Below are 19,886 nucleotides of genomic sequence, written 5' to 3' on the forward strand. Positions count from 1 at the left end.
GTTATTCGAAAAAGCTGGGCAATATCTGGTTGGAGCTTGGCAGATTCAGAGCTTTAAGCAGAGGCAGCTTAACAGTCAGTTCTGCTACCAGAATCCTTCAGAAACATCTCTACTGTAGTTACATCAGATGTGCTATGCCATAGGTGAACTCTGATACACCACCTTATCCGAGTTGAAGTCTCCTGAAGCCGGTCGGATGAAGGCCATGTAAGGACTGTCTTTTATGTCCTCATCATCACACATGATGTGCACAGCATATTCACCAGGCTCTTTGGGCCAATACTTCACATCACATGAGCCATCATTCTTGTCATCACACTCAATTTTAGCCTGAGAAGGGCCTTCTATTGCAAAGCCTGAAAAAGGAACAAGTAGGTTCCTCAGGTTAGGTTTGTGGCGGCTGCCAATTTACCATTACTTCCACAAATACCTTTTTATCAGCTATAAACACTCCTGATCTCTCAATCACCCTTCTTCATCAATATGGGAGATAATCCATCATCCATCATTCCATTTTGGATCTCATCCCACAAAACCACAGATTACCATCCCCCCCGTTAACACATGCTCCTGTCTCTAGGACTCCCCTTGATACTCTGATAGATGTTTGTGTTTAGACCACAACGTCTTAGACCTGGGGTTTTTTACTGTTGGGAAAGCTATAGTTTCTCATGAGTTCTTTGCTAGTGTTGCAATATGTAAGTATTTCAAACAAACTAAGTAAAGTAACAAACCAAGAGAGCCAACTTCTGTGCCAATGGACTCGACCACAAAGTCAGCTGATTTGCCCACAATTCCCTCATGCAGCCCTGGCCCCCAAGCTCGCACTTTCTGAGGACCGGCTTCATGACCCACTTGGACTTCAAAGGGGCTACAAGATAAAAACAAAGCATGGTATTAGAAATGAGGACAAATATAGCATCTATGTTTTTCCCCAGGCATTTTAATGAGGCTTTACATTGGATTTTCCAAATTAATAGATGCTACCATGTGGTGGCACAGTGCCCAGCAGAGTGTCTTTCTAGCAGAGAGGTCACCCAACCCATCACGTGCTTACATCTTGCACCACAAACCCTGAGTGTTAAATACTTGGCTTGCTCTGCTTGCTGTAGCCCTGGACACTAAAATAACAAATCCTTTCAAAAACTCATAGTAAAGTCCAAGCTGCACGATCCACCAGTTTTATTGGTTTTGTATTCTTGATTTTGGGTTTAGAAAGACTGATGCAAATGGTCCTTCAGAGCTTTCTCAGTATAAGCAGCTCCAGCCCTAAAACAGGCTGTAGATAAACTGTGACAACAGCCATTTGCCACTAACTTGTCCCCCCACTTTCTTCAAAGGTCAGTGTTGCTTTAAATGCTCACCAACTACATAACCCACTGAAGGGAACAAAAATGCCCAAAAATTTACTTCTAACTCACCTTTTTGGGATGTTGTGCCCGCCCCATGTAATCGTGACAACATACTTCCCTGGGGTAGCTGGATAATATTCAAATGCATATACACCATCCATAAAGCCTTTTTGTTTCACCAACTCCTCCAAGCCCTCTGTTGAAAGATCAGTTCAGCATTAAACTTAACAGTTTCCATCCTGCTTTCAATTACTCAGACAAGTTCATGTTTTCTAGTATTTATTTTAGCTTGCAAGAATAAATTTCTTCCAACAGAAAAAAAAAAAAAAAAAAGGTCAGGTTATAAGGGAAGTTAGTTCTAGCTGCCCTCTAGGACAAAGACAGCAAACACTTCCAGAAGAAATACAGCAGAAAGTATTTTAAGTTACCAGACTTAATAGGTTCCCTTGTGTTTTATTTTCTTAGTCTGCAGTATGATGCATGTCATATGTTAAAACAAAAAAGCTTAACATTTGTCAGACTTTGTAACCACAAATATGCAGGGAATGCCTACTTTTCATTTTCTTCAAAATGAAGAATTTAGGGAGAAAAGCTTAATACACTAAAATTTACATCGATACGTCTGTTGCTTTTTTCCCCCCAACCGCACGAAGCCACACAGTCAGGGCTCTGTGCGTGTGGAGGAGGTGAAGGCAATACAATGCACCTTTTAATGCCTTCCCAGCTGGGGGGAGGTGACTGGCTCTGAGTACCACACAGGCACCGCAGCTCCCTGAGAGCAGCAGCACAGCCACTGCTGCTGGTGGCCTCATGAGCCAGCAGCCACTGTGCTCCCATCATCCCAGCCTGCCAGGCAGAGGGCCACATCCAGAGCTCAGGCCACACCAGAGGACCTGGGGGATGGATCCTGGCAGATGGTCTCTGTGTCAGTTTACAGGTTCCCTTTCCTCCTCAGCTCCTATGCCCAAGCAGCCAGTGCCACCAGGAGTGCTGCTCCCAGCTTTATGAGAGCAGGATTTTCACCCTGCCAGGGACTCTGGAGCTTGAATTGCTCCCGCAAATCAGATGAAGATGCAATGAGCACCCATAAAGCTTGGAGGCCACGGCAGGCAGATGCATGGTCTTTTCAGTTTTGCTAACTGATGCATGAAAATGGAAAGAACTAAAACCAGATGTTATCTTATCCATCCCTGCAGGTCCAAACCTTCACACTAGACAGAAAGTACCAGAAAACCCTTCTGAAATTCGGCTTTTTATGATACAGATCCCATCAGTTCTATCAGGACACCATCCCCTTACTGCTCTTCCTTTTCCCAAGTTTTGATTCCTGCCTTCTCCAGAACACATCCACAGCACAGATTTACCCCAACACTCACTTGGTCCCTTTATAGTCACTCCGAGGTCTCCGCTCCCCGCCGCTCTCGTATCAACCTTGAAGTCGGCCGTTTCCCTCATGCGGACGCCCTTGGGCTGCAGACCTCGACCAGTGGCTCGGCATGCATTGGGATTGCAGGCTGCAAGGCAATCCCAGCCATTAATACTGGCTTTGATTCTCAACATACAGGTAGCCTAGCCAGCCTGGAACAACCTTTAGTTTAATGTTGACTCAGGGCAACCACAGCTTAGCTTTCAGCACAAACTTTAGGGTTATAGCATTAAGGCAGACGGACAGGAGTTTGCCCGGTCCCTGTCTATGTCTTAGGCCATTTGGGCAGTAGTGATCATTGCAGTCAGGCAACACTGACCACCTACAAAGGCTGTTTTTTAGAACTATAGCAAACACTGAAGCCCTGCTTCTTTTCCAATTCTATAGCAGTTATCAATATAAGACTTATACGCAGCTATCACATACAGATAATTCACCAACCTTCCTGACGCCTTTTGTGCTGAGGCACACTGCAGAGGGGGGGGAAGGTTCCCTCTGTAGACAAGCCCCATTGAACAGTATTATTGTGCTGGTCTTTCAGAAGCACATGACTGGGATAACTGCTAGTAGCAAGGCTGAGTTTTGCATGTGCTTCATTAAGAGATGTTGCACCAAACCCCCCCTGCTTGTTGCAGCTCAAAGAAGCAAAGCCACCAAGGCCTCTGCAAACCGCAGCAGCCATGGGTAGGGGCAGGAGGTTACACATGGCTTAGGCTTATGCTTGGCTCTTTTACTCCAAGTGCTTCTCCAGGCCTGCAGAGTGGTTACAGAAGTAAGTACCAAGCACTTATGAACAGCTTTCGTCACACAATCCCAGCTGTCACGAGGTCTTCAACACCAGAAACCTGAAGAGTTTGAAGAAACTTACAGATAACCACAGTTTCCCAGCACTGTACACTGAACATGCATTTTCCCAAAACACGCCGTGCTTACAGCAGGAGCACAAGTCTGCCAAGCAGCTCCTTAGGTTTTCCCTCCCTACAACAGCTCACCCCTGCAGCAGCCAACACCGCTCCGTGTCCTACACCAGACAGTGTGAGCGAGGATCGTGTGCCATCTGCTAGCTCTGAAAGCTCAGTGGGAACACACAGGAGCGTGGCTGATGTGGAGTGGGAACAGCTTGCAAAGAGCTTACACAGCTGCGTCAGGCAGCTTGTGGTTAAGCCAGTTTCACTGACTGGGTCACATATCGTTTCAGTTCACTTGCAACTCTCCTCCCCAATCCCAACAAAACCAAAAGCCCTTTTGGTTGGGACAAGCTGCAGGCTAGAAGCTTACAAAAAGCAAACATGACAGAGCATCCTGCACACCTCTTACCAACTATGAAGCCATTAGCAGTGAAGTCCAAAATTCCACAAATGGAGGGTAGCTCAGGAGAGATGAGCAGAGATCTAAAAGCATAGGAGCACGTAAGGATGGAACAGAAAGCAAGTTAGGTGTCAGTTAAGGAGGAAAACAGTAAATATAGTCATTTGAGGAACCAAGGTGGAAAACAGCAAGATGCTGCATAGCTGCGTAAATCACTCAAAAAAAATACAAAGGGCAGCTTAACATTTGGAAGTCTAAGCAGAAAGGAAACTAGCAACAAAAGCCATATTACTGTTAGAGAGCATTGGTTTACCCTGCAAATACCCCGTGACCCACTGAACCAGGACCAAGATGTTGAAAGGTACAGAGAACGTAAAGGCAAGATTCAAGCACATCCTGTGATCACATCCAAGGAGAAAAGTGGCCATCTACATTTAAATGCTTTTTTAAAAAACATACCCTCTCCAATGAGAACAGTGCAAGGAGTTTTGGGAATTGCCTCCCCGGCAAAAGTCACTTTGACAATGTGAGGACCAGCTTGAACAGGTTTGTAGGTGCAACGGTAGACTTGGTTGCCTTTGTCTTCTACTACAACTTCAGCAAGGCTTCTCCCTTGAGGATCCTCCACTTCCACATTCACATCACCCACACCGGCACCTGCAAACAAAACAAGACCACCTGAGCCTCGGTTTCCCCACAGCAACAGGCACTGTGTTTTGGACCACTGCCAGCTGTCTGGGCTCCGCCAGCCACGCTCTGCAGCCATCTCTAGGCTCAGCCTCTATGTTCAGCTTTTGCCAACAGCAACCAAACATTCCAGAGGGGAGGGGGCAAGACAGGATGGTGGCATCTCCACGAAGCCAGACTGACAAGTGCTCTGCTGCTCCAGCCACAGGGTTTCACAACAGTATTATGGTACTGAATATACATACTGCCTGGTTATCCTATGGCTACCACACTGTAACATCTCTATCACAGGTCAGCTCACAGTCAGGTCAATCTCTCAAACTTTGAAAGGGTTTAGATTAAGAGACTGGACTATGCGCACGTTGGCCTGGACAAGGATCCTTCTCTGCAGGACATATTCACTTTTTTCCAGACACCTGCTCTTCTCAACTCATCATAAAACAGTTTTCTATACACTTTCAGAGGCCAGACAAGTCTTTACATGATTCAGACCACTCCCTCTCCCAATTAGAGGCTGAACATAATACTTCCCCTCACTATAACGCATTTAATTTTATTCCTAAGCTCCCTCAGGCAGAAGGCAATGTAAAATATGCTACTCAGCGTATTTCGGTGTTTAAATGCTACAAGTAACTGCCCTAAGTAGTTTCACATTGTTCTAAATGAATTAGCATTTGTAGCATCTTATTGACTCATTCCTCTAGGCTATGGCATTGGCCTAATAGCAGACGGCAAGTAATGTGATGGAGATGCCCTAATGAAGATAGTAGCCCTCTAATAATTACAATAGAGGTTGACACCAGTTAGTCATTGAAGTTTGAACTCGAAGTAGCACTGAAGCAGGTTCTTTCTGTAGAGCTAAATACAGAACACGCTGTGCTTTTACAGTTTGCTCACAGTTTATCTTTCACATTTATGTCCAACCTGTCACATTCCTGTTTAAAATGAGTTGAGGGAAGAAACCAGACAGGAACTTGCTTGCTGCCATCTAGCAAATTCATGGCAAATTTCTGGGTAAGGCTTAGCCCCCTCCTGCCCCAGCTCAGCTCCACACGTCAAACATTTCATACACAGTTGAACTTTCAGAGCTGCCTGGATGTTATTTCACCTCTGAACTAGATGATGCTACAAATCCTCATCCACTTTTCAGTTTTTTTATTTCTCCAAGGCCTTAGGTTCTGACATTTGAGGAAACTGAAGGATTTCCATCCTCCTTCATCCTGCTTACCTGCTGTATAGAGGTCAAAGTAGGTAGGCTTGTTGGCAATGTTCCCTGTTGCCTCCAGTCCCGGTCCCTTTGCTGTCACTTTGCTTGCATCTCCCTGGGCTTTGTCAACATTCACTTCAAACGGGCTCTTCGAGATGTGCTGCCCAGCAAACAGGACTAAAACCTACAGACAGAAGAGTATCAGCTCAGACCCACTGGGCAGAGGCAGAGCTCAGCATCAGCACCGTGAAACCAAGTGCAGGGTCAAACACCTGCATTCCTGGCACAGGGAGTCTTTGCCTCAGAGGTGAGAGACCATCGACTCCACAGCCTTCCTCCTGTCCATACAGTGTACATGCTGGCCACCTCCTTAAAGTGCTACTCATGGAGTCAGTCACACCTGTGGGGATACTTGAATTGGGATGTGCCAATAACTAGCAGATTTTCACCCAGCAATGAAGTGGAAGCTGAAGTTCCATTTATTTTTTCAGGCCAGCTGTGGGGACCAGCCACTCTGGCAACTGTCAAAGCAACAAAATCACCAATCATAAACCTGCTTCTATGGGCATCTGGGGACAGAGTTGCATGGGGAACCTTCTCTGCAAAACCCTTACAGTGCACAGTACCATCAGCAAAGAAACAACCTGGTATTTTCATCTGGCTCTCTGTGACAACACACAAAACTGGCTTCATGAGTTGCATGAAGTGACCACATGTGAGAAGAGAGCCAGGGTCACACATGCACTTTCTCCCAACACACACTTCCCCTTTGAGAAGGGAGCAGCCCAAAAGCCCAGATGGAGAATTAAGGCCACACCAGTTTTCCTTTTCTTCAGGATGCCTAGAGTGGCTATTTGCTGTTAGTGAACAGGCAGCCCTCAGGGGCTCACATTAACAACCAGCAGAGCAGTGTCTTTAGCAATACAGAACACCAATTATTGATACACAACCCACCTTGTGAGGTCCAGTAACCCTTGGAACATACTGGACTGAATAGGTCTTGTTTTTGTCACTGGACGGTGTTATCTTCGCCTAGGAGAGAAAACACATCCATCACTGAGCTGTGCCTACACACGCCAGCTGAACACTTTTCTGAGTAGCACTTGATACTGCAAACTATTTCCAGAGTCAGCAGTGTTAGAGACTTGTTGCTGTGGGAACAGGGATCCTTGCTACCTCCTCTTCTCACATAGAAAAACACCCCACTTTGTCTTTACATGAAAGGAAGCAAGGCACCTTCTCCCCACCCCAGCCCTTTCCCTCGCTGTTAATTGCTCTGCTGAGGCAGGCCAAAACTGAGGAGACGTTAAGTCCAATGTACAGCTGTATTTTTCTGGAATGTTGTAACATGATCAAGTGGAGCATTTGGATGAGAATTTCTATAAACATTAAAACCAGCATTTTAACTCAAAATGATTCATGGCACCTAAATAGCTGCTTTAGCCATTCTTGCAGAATGAGTAAGGGCAGACAGTGATTTAGTGATGTGTGTTATCTAAAAGCAGGTCAGAGTGTACTTGGCCAGTCAAGCTAAAGTACTGCAACTACTGGACACTGGAGTTGCGTTGCTTAGTTGCAGATAGTGACTTTTTTTCCAAGTTCATCCAGTTAGGCAATTAGGAAAGGTTTGAGGCTTCTTGCACTTTTGGTGTATTGTATTTCGTAACTTCTTTTTAGATGACTTATCTGTTAGAACCTCACTTGTGAAAGATGAAGGTTACTGCAAAAACTTCAGCATGCACGTCAACTTTATTTTTCCATACAAAACAATTAACATACATACCTCCTCTCTGTTTCCTTCAGGATCCTCTATGAAAACCATCAGGTCACCCTGCCCAGCACTGATGGTGTCCACTGTGAAGATGGCAGGCTGCTTCACCATGTTCCCATGAGGCTCAATCCCTGGGAGAAAGACAAAGAACAGCACATTAGCTGTTGCCACAAAACTCAAAAGACAGTTTAGAGGCTACCAAAAAGCTGTGCAACCCATTTTCCCATGCTAGCCCCCAGCACCAGCTTCCCCATTGCCCAGAGCATCATGCTCACAAAAAGGTCTACTCTTACCATACAAGCATTTTTAAAAATTGGTTGAATCATTGGCACTCAACTCATCTTAGGATCTCTGACAGAGTCAGGAACCTGGCTGGTATCTGGATTCAGGTGAAAGCAAGTTACCCTGGCACATACAGAGGGTCACCCCCACTGCTGGCAAGTGCCCGTCTGACGCCTACAGCAAGTGGGGTATCTGCATTAGCTGCTCCTCAGGAGTTGCTCTACTTCACACAGCTAAACGCTGAAATGTGCCGCACCACAGGAAGGGAGACTAGGGAGGCAGGAAAGAAATTATGGGAAGCCTTTTGGTAAAGGCATTACCCTAGAACCAAGGGTTCTTAAACAAGACAATTTTTACCTATACTGTCCCATCTTACTCCATTTTCAGAACCCAATAGTAGACACTGCTCAGATTTACTATTCTTTGAAAGCTGCTCAGACTACTTTGTCGGAGTGAACACTGCAAATGGCATGTAGGAACTTCTTTAAACCATGAAAATCCTGCTATTCAGTGAGGCTTCCACTTAATTTTAATCAGTTTCCTTATCCCTCAGCACAGGGCCTGCTACAGCACGCATTTACCAGCAGGGTTTCATCATCTCCCATAGTCCCAGGTCATGACATCTGTCATGGTGGTGTCAGACTGAGTGGGTGGAAGAACTTCCCAAAATTACTGGTTCCAGACTAGCCCAAACACATATACCCTTCCGTCCAAGGGAATTGCTCCTTGGCTTATTCATAAAACCGTGGGCACTACAGCTCCATAGCACAATTAGTGGAAAGTGCAACGTCTGATAGATTATAAAGGAAGTGGTTGTGAACAACAGAATTCCTGAACTTGTTTATCTTCAGAAAACAATAACTTGAGAGCAATGCAAGGAAGATCATGTTTTTACTAGGAAATCTGAGCATTCTGATAAGGTGTTAACAATTGACATATTCAATCTCTCAAACTAAGCCCTAGATTATCATCTAGCCTCAACGGCTATAACTTCGCTCTTCAGTCTTATGAAGTCTTGTAGATTAAACAGCTATAAATTCACTCTGCATATCTTCAGTCCACCCCACAAGCACTAGGGTACGGTATTCAAGTTATGTATCCCTCCTTCTGTGAGCACCAGGAGGATTGCTTATCCTCTGAAGAAAGCTTCAGCCAGGACAGCATTAGTCACAACACTTTCTTGGACAACATTTCATCTTCTAGATTTTACTCTCTTATCAGAGGTCTGCTTTGGCTGGTTAAGTGAGAGCTCACAGTGCCCCACTGATGACCTGTGTGACTGTACCTCCCCTCTGCAGGCTCATTTCACATCAGGTCTACGCACAGCTGCCCTCGGTGCAAACCAAACCATTGCAGCGTTCAGGGGGCTGTGCTACAGCTAAGGCTCATACTGGGAGGTTGTGAGCAACTTATATGGAAAAATGGTAATAAAAACAGCTAAGACTGACCCACTTCACACTTGACAGTCACCTTTTTCTAGAAGCATGAAAACCTTTTCCTCATCTGCCCAAAGACCCTGCCCAGCTTGGTAGAGCCCCTTGCTTCCTGAGTCACCTTTCACTGCTGACATATGGTAGCAGTCAGAACGGTCAATTATATTTCATGACTCTGTTTTGGCAATTAACTTCAGAAAAAACATCAATCTTTCAAGAAGAGCCACTCACCCTTCATAATTTCCATTACAATGGCTCCATAGCATCGCATGCATGAGTACAATAGAGTAATTCCAGTTTTTGAAAGAATAAGAACACGACTAAAGCCAGACTTGACAAATTGAGGCAGGTTGATCAGTCATTTACACATCTGGGGCCTGAAAAATGTTTCTGTGTATTGTGGTTTGCTGTGGAAGGCACCAACAAAGGACATAAACCCCAAGTAGGATAAGTGCTAGGATAAGAAAGACACAGAAGTGATGAGGTTTTTCTCTTTAAAGGAGTGCTTTATCATGAGAAATATTCACTGTTAGATCATCGACAGGCAGCAGCAATACTGAGAGCTTGAATTTCACACCAAGGTTGTTTTAGCCCCATATCATGCTACTTCTTCCAGCTGTGGATGGGAGGCTGGCAGCTTGCAGAACAGGTTCAGAGACTCTGGGGAATTTACATGTTAGAACTAGGAGTGTCTTTTGGACTATATCCATATATTTATGAAACCAGGCACCACACCAAGAATATACAAGTGAAACTTTGAAGTCAGTTACAGTAGGTCTGAAGTTCAACATAAGCAGAAAACCCCACCCAGCTTTCTGAAGAGTTACATGCTCCATACAGCTTCAGCTCACCAAGTCCTTACCTCTGCCATAAGCCCTTGCTTTCTTTGGATTCAGTTTGGGTTTTAAAGGAGCTCCTGGTTTCAGCTTGGCCTTGGGGAACTGGGACAGGTAAGTCATCACAGAGTGCTCATCCACATCAGGGTGGATAATTTCTTCAGGGGTAATAACCTGAAAGACAGTGCAATTAAGTATATTGTACCATTGCTTGGTTACTGCATGTCAACACAGAAACAGAGCTATGACGCAGTCTGAGATTTCAAAACTCCCACATGCTAATGCGATTTCTTACATTTACTTTCCCTTTGATACACACAACATCCTTTATTATCTCATGGCAAGAAAATCAAGAAGCTTGTTATAGTCCCAGTGTGGCTTGGGGGCTTTTTTTAGGGGTTCTCATGAGACTGCAACCAGCTTACTGGTATCAAGGCAAGACACTGGTAGTTATGTTCCCCTTGAAAAATGACATGGGGATAATTGATACTGAAAAAATTAATAATTCATAATCCTGTATGCTACAGCTCTGAACCGGAGTGCTTGCAGAGTAAAACTTGTGATCAGTCTCTTCACTTGCTTCTACAACACAAGCTGCTCTGACAGCTTCAGAGACTTCAGCAATTCTGTCCAACTTCATCAGCGTGAAAATAATCCAGTTTGTAAATGCATTGTTCTCTGTTTGAACATCATCTGTGCAGGTGATTTCCTAAGACAGTAAGTTTTTCTTCTGTGGAATTCAAAACAAATTCACTCCATAGACTAGAAGAGCAGGCACCAACACACGGGCACTTTCCCCCTGCACTGCATGTTGCAACAGCAGCTGTCCTCAGCAGAGACACCTACACAAAATCTTAGAGCCAGAGCTCTGAAATGCAATAGTGTGTTTCATTACAGTTTGCCCTTTCCTCAAGCAATTTCAAGACTTAACTGTAACTTTCTGAAGTGTCCAAGCAGCCTCACGTGCTTTCCTCAATTTAAACTCAAGCCAGTCACAAGGACAAAGCCATCTATGTGCTCCGGCATGCAGCCCATGTCTTGGTGGTCTTACCTGTGGCACACCCAGCCAGTCATCTGCCTGCTGCATGGCTTCCCGAGCATTGTCAACGGGTTTCTTTGGGTCCCAGGTCTCCCAGTCAGGGCACAAGCCTGCAAGCACATTTCATTCGTTAGATGTTATCTGCAAAGGAGCTTCCCTAGCTGAAGAAAACCAAGTACGAACTCCACAGCCACTTGTATTACACCATCATGTAGACAGTGTAATACTGTCGACAGTACTACAGACATTCAGAGCTTTGCAGAAGTAACTGAAACAAGACAAGCATATGCTGCTCACTGAAACACCTCTGAGACAACAATCAGCACAGAGTCATAGAATGGTTTAGGCTGGAAGGAACCTTTAAAGGTCATCTAGATCAACCCTCATGCAACAAACAGCAATGCTTCAACAGCGGCCTGTCCAACCGGACCTTGAACGTCTCCAGGGACGGGACATCTACCACCTCTCTGGGCAACCTGTGCAAGACACCACTCTAAATTTAGTACAAATACATCTAGGCATCTTTTATGTTTTGCTGGCTCTCCTGCAGCAAATTTGGTAGCAAATTTCAACCGCTTGCCACAGAGTCCCAGACTGCATTAGATGAGCACCAGCAATCCCACTAGCAAGGCTGTTTTACAAGAAGGTGAGGAAACTGCCTATTTCACACTACATCACATTATTTGCCTTAAGCAGCTCAGCCTCAGCTTGCTAAACACTAAAGTTTCAGGTAGTGTGCAGCTTCTGCCTGCTCCATGCTCCCTCTGCAATCCTATTTCAGAACACATGAAGCCTCCCACTGCACTCTGAAGTTGAAAGGTTGTTGGCACTTGCCGTGGGAACAAGCCTTTCTTCCATTTAGGAGCCAGCATTTGTGCCTTTGTCCCCTGCACCCAGCAAAGCTCAGATGTGGCGCCTCCCATAATGCAATCACACATTCTGCTGCAGGCCAGAATTTCTCTTGGCCAAGTCGTTTACAACTTGCTGCTTCCTACAGATGGTCACTTTGGACTTGAGTTTTCTTAAAAGCCTCATTCGTGTCTCCCGCTCAGCAGTAAAAATGTCCTCCCGTAAGAGCAGCCACAAGGACAGCAAGTAAGGAAAACACTGACCAGCAGAGCAAAGGACTTACCTGGAGCGCAGCTGTCAACAAGAGCCCCCAGTGCTTTGCCATCCTGCCAGTTTTGATTGAAGTTTGTGATTGGCAAGTAGGGAATTTTGTTCTGGATCCAGCCCAGCAGCCTCTGCTTAGGGGTCTGCTTCTTTGCATCATCATCACCTTCATCCTCCCACACTGGCATAGAAATGGAGTAGTGCAGGATAAGGGTCCATATCAGGCCAAGGATCAACTTCAAATTTCCATCAACTATGGCTTTACTATCTGAAAAACAAAGACATACAACTGATTATTTGCTATCCTAAAGGAAAGAGGTGTGTTTTTATAACGGTGTGCCTGCACCCATGCCCAAATAATCAAGGACCAGAGAACTGACCCAGGCAGTTGCAGGCATTTGTTCAGGCAGAGACACCATTCTTCACACACTGCATTAGATGAGACAGGGAGGAAAGAGAAGAGTCAAAGGACTCAGTGCTCTTCAGCTGTCTTGAGAGATCAGTGCTCTCCAAGGGTGGTATGACTTGCCCTTCAGCTTTACGGTCTTAGCTTAGAAGAACAGGCAGTTTAAAATCTCCAGTATTTTGGATTTGGATGGTAAGTACCGCCTGGTATTTTCCAATAGCATTTGTCTCTTATGAAAAAGGCCAAACAGCATGTGATGGAGTTCACAAGATCACCCCAACAGGGTGAAACAGCCCAGGGCATACCTGAAAGCATCATTTAGGAAACAGCATTTATATACGGAAACATGTCTCTCCACACATATTAACAATTTGCATTTAAAATGGTAGAAAAAAAAGCGTTATACAACAAAGCCAAGCAAAGACAGAGTTTGGAATTAGAACAAAGTCCGGATATCTCAAGACCTGTGCACAATCAGCAAAAGCGGGCAGTGGAGGCCCACAGAGGATCCTTTGCACCATCACTTTCCTGCCTGTACAAGAAGTCATCCATTCATGCTACAAATGCAGAGTTACAGAAATCAAAAGCCAGCTCTGGCTTCTCCATGTCACACTCGAGCCTAGCAAAAATTTATCACCACAGTGGCCGTGCTGCAGCTCTGCCGTAAGACACACCGTGGAGGCTAAGTTTAAGGCTGCGGGGTATCAAGATCAGTAAGCAGTTGTCTGCAGGGGCAGGATACTTTTCTGCATCAGTCTGGCCTTATGAAGTGACTACTACAGTTTTTCAAATAGTTGTGTAAATTACTTTGGCTTTAATGAGTCAGAATGGATGCCCTGCCTCCCTTTGAGCTTGTAGTTGCTATTCAGGTTGTATTACACTTGCAATGGCTCCAGTTTTTGCAAGTTTTCACCCAAACCAGAACTCTTCGGCAATGTTTTGGGATGCTCTCAGCCTGACAGTTCCTTCCACTCACAGTAGCACGTTATAGCACAGCATTTTTCCTTCTTTCCTCCACTTCAGAGAAAATTGTTATAGAAATCCCTTATTAGTCAACGGAAGTTAAAAGTGACCTGGCAGCTTTTGACTGTTCTCCAGCTCCTGGAGCAGATGCTGGAGTAAAGACAACTACAGCTGTATAAACTCCCTCTCATGCCACCACAATAATTGTACAGGGCTATTTCAAGAGTCGTAACTAGAAAAGCAGAAGTGTTCGGTAGTGGGATTGCACTCTCCAGTTCAAATCCAGAGTGCTAACAGGCAGAGTCCTCCCAGTGCCCAACACTCACTGGGCATGTCTTACCCGCTCCTCTTCAGGTACAGAGATCACAGGAACAACCCAGTACCACCTTATCAATACAAAAAGATCTACTGACTTTCAAAACAAGCGATTATACAGAATAGTGACCAAGAACAGTACGCACCAGCATGTTGCCTTTAACCCAATGCTCAGGCAATGCAGTTAATGTTTACATGGTTTCACAACAGAGCAGTATGTCCTGAACAGATAATACTGTAACTTCAGACCTTGCATGGTGATTGGACTTACTGGATAGTTATTGTCTGGTTTCTATTCCGATTTTAGTCGTAGTCAAAACCGATGGTAAAAAAATCCACTAATCTTACAGGATTATGGTAAGTGTCTGCCACTTGCCTACTGACTGCTGATTGCACATCCAGTTCGAGATACACAATAGATAGCTATGAGGTGATTAAGCCCTGCTGAGTTTTAATTACACGTTCCAAGGTAAAAGTCTACATCACGTAAGCAGTGTCTCCTAGTGACAACTAAACAGTCCCTGTTGTCACCCATTTCCGTTCCCTTTCCAGCTGAGCTGCAAACTGTAAACTGGTGATAAGATGCTCCCTCACACCAGACTGTTGGAGCAAGGCCCCACTGCCCACCCGCTCCCTGTGCCTACAGCCCCTCCATCCCAGCCCCTGGCACACTGTGGTGCTGGAGCATAGCTGGCCATCACATCCCTGCACCAGAAACGCCTCCAAGCTTTGGTTGCAGATTTATATTGACATCAGCATTTTTACCAGAGGGACACAGGGATAACTTAGTATGCTACAAGCAAACATTTCGGAAAGCTATCCAACATTTCTAGGGAGGAAAGCCAGCAGGACAGAACCACCTTGAGCACAATGCTACACACACACTACTGGAGATAAAGAATGCCTCACTTCAACTACCTGAAAGGAGGTTGCAGCCAGGTGGGGATTGGTCTCTTCTCCCAGGCAGCTATCAGTAAGACAAGAGGGTACAGTCTTAAGCTCTGCCAGGGGAGGTTTAGGTTAGATTTTAGGAAGAAATTCTAAAAGAGAGGGTAAAAAGGCATTGGAATGGGCTGCCCAGGGAAGTGATGGATTCTCCATCCCTGGAGGTTTTCAAGATGAGATTGGATGTGGCACTTAGTGCCATCATCTGGTAACCACAGCAGTAGTGGATCAAGGGTTGGACTTGATTATCTGAGAGGTCTTTTCCAATCCGGCTGATTCTATGATTCTATATTTATAGCACATAAATAATGTCTGTGTGGATGCACTGGGGTCACTGCAGCAACCAGCTGCGTGCTCAGAGCTTCCTCCAGCACCCCATAGGCACAGCTGGGCTGTGGTCCTTGACCTGGGAAAAAGCAGCTTGTACAGAAAACAGCTTCACACTGACAGCAAGAATATCCCATCTCATCAGCCTCTTCCAGAGAGGCCGGGCACAGGGCTGCTGCCCTGATGACAGGAAAAGGTCACCGCAGGAATGGGACGGCTCTTCCTCTCTGGGGTTGGTGCCATCGCCACGACTGCACTTTGTTAGCAAGTTAGCAAGCTCTCACAGCCTCCCGGCTTCCTGACAGGCATAGGGATCTCATGACGTAATTTTTTCCAAGCCTGCTTTTAAGAGGGCTTGTCTGCTTTCATTTGGGGTGGGGAGAAGGAAGGGAGAAGAACTCATGGGGAAGACAGGAGACCTTATCAGCATCCAGCAGAGCTGCCCACATGTCCTTCCCGCAGGCACCCCGCTCCCAGCCACAGGGGACCTCAATAGCAGCTCAACACTGGAGCACAATCTCTATCACTATATAAAAGGACCCTCCACGTTCAAGAGAAGACCAAAGTCCAGCTCAAAGCAGGTTTGGCTTCTAAGCACTGCTGTAAAATCTCAGCTCCACCTGAGCATTCAGCCTTCCCTAGAAAAGCTTCCGCTTTAGTGCTGCCTTTTTCATTAACTGACTAAAAATATTCAGTGCATTCTCCTCGAGGTCTCTTGGGCTTTAAGATGTAAGTGACATCCAGGAAGACACAGATCTGTTCACAGGTCCTGCACAGGGAGCACAGAGCTGGCCCTGAGAACACTCTTAGTACAACCAAATTTGCAGGCATCCCCCAACAGCTCTGAGTGCACATTGCCAGCATAATATGGCCAAGGTGGAAAAAAAATGTTTCCAATGACACTTAAGACCAACAATCATTACTGCAGGCATTGCTGTGTACCCCAGCTCAACTGGCTTTCCATTGAATTCCTCCCTATTTCCTCATTTACTTCAAGACACTTTCTGGCCATTCCAGGCCGGAAAATGGATTTGAAAAAAGCAGACTTGCACCACTGCTTTCCTACAAGGAAAATTACTTTTAAGCAGACTTATTTCTCATACAATCAATACTTTATAGAGCCTTCAAAGCCACGTTTCTCAATTGCTCCTCTGAAGCTCATACTAAATTTACAACATAGAGATGCACACTTGGGTCAGTGTTTCAGAACCACAGGACAACAGCCCGGCCCCTTGACAATTCACCTCCACCACTCCCAACTGCATTTGGCTTTCAGCTTCATTGTTTTAGGTGGATGGGAACAAACTGCCTGCTTTCAGCTGAAACAGAGAGTGTGTTTGCTCTGAGTTTCCACAGATTAAAGGAGCCCTCTCCCCGCAGGAGAGAGCTGCTGGTCCCGCCTTCCCGGAGCTCAGAGGAACCGAGCTGTCACACCTCATCCACCGAGATAATTTAATGGGGCTGAACCTACCCTTTACAGTATCAATGCAGACATTTTCAATATAACCTTTTTTGGAGAAAGTGTAGTCATCTGCCTAATTTGCTTTATCCACGTCACAGTGCTTATGTTAACATCTGCAAGATGCACTCACAGGCGTGCCAGAGCGCACTGTTCCCCTGTTCCCGGTAGGAGATGTGTGCTTTGGAGATCAAAGTCCCTGCACAGCTGACTCATACATGATGACAGCCACTGGACTTCTGCTTTCTAAAAACACCTTTTAACTGGAAGCCCAGGCCTGAAGCAGGAACCCATGCTACAGGACCTCTTGCCCGCCTCAAACCGGTAACTGGGAGGACTTGGGCTCAACCAGAAACAGACAACTTTAAAGGTGCCATCTAGAAGAGCCAGTGGGTGAAGGGTTTGGAGGGTTTTTTGTGCCTTTTTTTTTTTTTTGAATGCTGGAAAGTGACCCCTTTAAGACAGTCTGCAAGTCCTCATGGCTAGACATGCTGAACCAGCAAGAAGCAGAAAAAGCACAAACACTCAAGTTTGGATTTAACACAAACTTTCATTCCCACCTACACTGTTCAACGTGCATTTTAGCTTCAACTTGCCTTCCCCCTCTAAAAGCACCCAACGGCAATCCAAGGTCAACAAAATAGCAGCAGCCATCACACCAGACACAGTCCCCTTTCAGCTGCAGGCAGGCAGAAGCCTCTGCAGGGAAGGGCTGCTGTCAGCCCATTGCCGAGGTCCTGCCGTCAGGATACTTCTCGACATGCTGACTGCTGGGGAAAACCTGCCAGCCAAACTTAAGCTGTTCTGCAGAATCAACACCAGCACTGAACAGTGAGCACTCAGTCTTCTTAAAAAAAAAAAAAAAAAAAAGAAGGCCTATATATAGCCTACAACATTAAGTTTTATGTAGAAGTATCCTGCTTCCTAGTCAGCTATTAGGATTTAAGTGGCTGCCTGGTAGGGTAAAGAGGAAAACAGACTGAACCAGAGCTCATTTTCTTCCCCCATCACACCTCTGAGTCTAGATTGTAATTCTTACCCTTTTATTATCCTATTAACTAAGTGGCAACCAGCCCAAAAAATGGATTATGGCAATTCTATAGACCGGCAGTACATACCACCAGTCTCAGTTTTGAAAAGGAACCAAGTTTCAACTGCTCAAACTGATTTATAATTGTTGCTCTATACTAAGTATTAATACGATATGTTACACTTGGACTGTGAAAATCACACTCCTCAAAGCACAAAGAAAGATGTTAAAGTGCCATGGCTTCAGCCAGCAGCGTGACTGGTCTGAGCCAGCAATGTGACCATTTTGAGACAAATGTGTGTCATTTTCAAGGCTTGGGCCACAAAAAACTTCCCAACCCAACCTACCAAGCGGAAAACTGCCAGTGCGGGGTCCTCTGCATTAGTGCTTGCAGCTGCCCCAGGAGCAAGTGCCAGAACCGAAACCTGGCACCGGTTTGAGGCTTGTACATTCACTTATTCCAGTAGAGATCCCTTAACTCTACCTGGAGGACACGGCTTGAATTATATGACTTTTATTAGGTCTATAATTCTACAACTAAAAAAAAAATAAAAACCACAAACAAACAAAAAAACACCAACCAAAATCAGTGTTACAAACAAGTTTGTGACTAGTATATTTTGCTCAAGTGCAAGTCTGCTCTGCATTCAGATTAAGCACTACCCAAACTATGGTAATGTTCCTTAAACTCTGCCCTACAGCAGAGCTGCAAGTCATTCTCTGTTGGACAATTAGTGGAAACAAGATAAGCTACTGAAGCAGACAGCTTCCTTACTAAGTCGAGCTAGTCATACAGACTGTGGAAGTCTTGCAAAACAAATGAAGGACTGAAAAAGCAACTTCTGAGTAGTGAATTTTATTTAAATAGTTTCTTGGCTGAGGCTGCAGTCAACACAGCCTGTTCACTGTCTCAGCAAAGTCATTTCAGAAGCTTTCCTGTTGATTTTCACATGTGGAAGTTAAACCACAACCAGTACTGATCTTTTCATCCAGCTTCCCCAGGAAGAGGTCATCCTCTTGAATTTTTATGTCTTCCTTACTTTAATTTTTGTTCTATGGGGAGAACCCAAGATGCATTGTTCTTAATACAAAACAAAGGAGCAGTATCACCAGCAGCCCTTACTCCTTGTTTCCAGACATGGAAGGAACTTTGTATAGCACACAAAGTTCATCTCAGTTATGGATCATTTATGTAGAGACTGCGAGAATTTTAAAACTTGCTGTCTAAGTCTCTGAGCATTTCCCTACTTCTAATTATTCTCACCTTACATATAGTTATATATGTAATTAAACAACTACAGCAGTTAGGGGAATGAAAAATTAAGGACTCATTATGGCTTAATCTTCTGGAACAAAGAAAACTCCACATTGAACAGAGCTCTTCAGAAGCCTGGCTCCTGCATGCCAAACAGAAGTATGCAGATGAGATGGAGCTGAGCAAGCTGTCTAAAGAAATTCTTTGCTGAAGCATACAGTATGTGTTCATAGGCTTACTGTGCCTGCTAAAGACATTAGTGACATCCTCTGTAGGGATAATATGTCTTTAAATCAATTACAGGGGTTCCTCTGTGCTCTGAGAACATACTGCAACCATTTCCTCCAGTGACCCTTAAGCCCAGGTCCACCTCCCAGCTCCCCAGGGCTCAGCCCATTGCTTGTTGAACAGCCACGTGCAGCTCTCACCCCACAGAAGCACAGCTGAGCCTCCTGCCCAGGGCTGGTACCGGGCTGGCGGAACTCGGGCCGGTTCTGTGGGTTCCTGAGAGTTGTTCCTCAGCATCCAGCTTACCTGTGATTACCTGAATACCCATGGGCTTTCAGCTCACCCACTCCCAGCTCAGCTCCTGCCCCCTGCCAAGGCACAGCCAGCACTCAGCTTCACTGACAAGCTCAGGGACTGTGTCACCTGAGGGAGTGTACATTCAGGAAGCCTAAGTGATACACCATGTACATTTAGAGACCCACTAAGCTTTTTACAAGGTAGGTT

The 19,886-nt window shown here is 45.3% G+C and overlaps 1 protein-coding gene across 4 annotated transcripts in view; it reads right to left on the reverse strand.

The window, feature by feature from the left end:
• FLNB (filamin B) overlaps positions 1-19,886 on the reverse strand; it is a 70,726-nt gene that overhangs the window by 33,780 nt on the left and 17,060 nt on the right. For 3 of the 4 annotated variants that reach the window (XM_027884850.1, XM_027884848.1, XM_027884849.1), the window contains exons 2-12: positions 12,474-12,722; positions 11,354-11,451; positions 10,329-10,476; positions 7,764-7,882; positions 6,935-7,012; positions 6,002-6,164; positions 4,546-4,743; positions 2,729-2,866; positions 1,422-1,548; positions 735-871; positions 163-356 (exon numbers count right to left, since the gene is read on the reverse strand). In XM_027884850.1, the coding sequence (XP_027740651.1) occupies positions 163-356; positions 735-871; positions 1,422-1,548; positions 2,729-2,866; positions 4,546-4,743; positions 6,002-6,164; positions 6,935-7,012; positions 7,764-7,882; positions 10,329-10,476; positions 11,354-11,451; positions 12,474-12,722 (1,649 nt within the window). Of the gene's footprint in view, positions 1-162; positions 357-734; positions 872-1,421; positions 1,549-2,728; positions 2,867-4,095; positions 4,164-4,545; positions 4,744-6,001; positions 6,165-6,934; positions 7,013-7,763; positions 7,883-10,328; positions 10,477-11,353; positions 11,452-12,473; positions 12,723-19,886 lie in introns of those variants that run through there. The other variant, XM_027884851.1, reaches the window with a different exon arrangement.

This window comes from Empidonax traillii, unplaced genomic scaffold (assembly GCF_003031625.1).
Source record: "Empidonax traillii isolate 1590-97213 ecotype Southwest subspecies unplaced genomic scaffold, ASM303162v1 scaffold155:size2260171, whole genome shotgun sequence".
Lineage (NCBI taxonomy): Eukaryota > Metazoa > Chordata > Aves > Passeriformes > Tyrannidae > Empidonax > Empidonax traillii.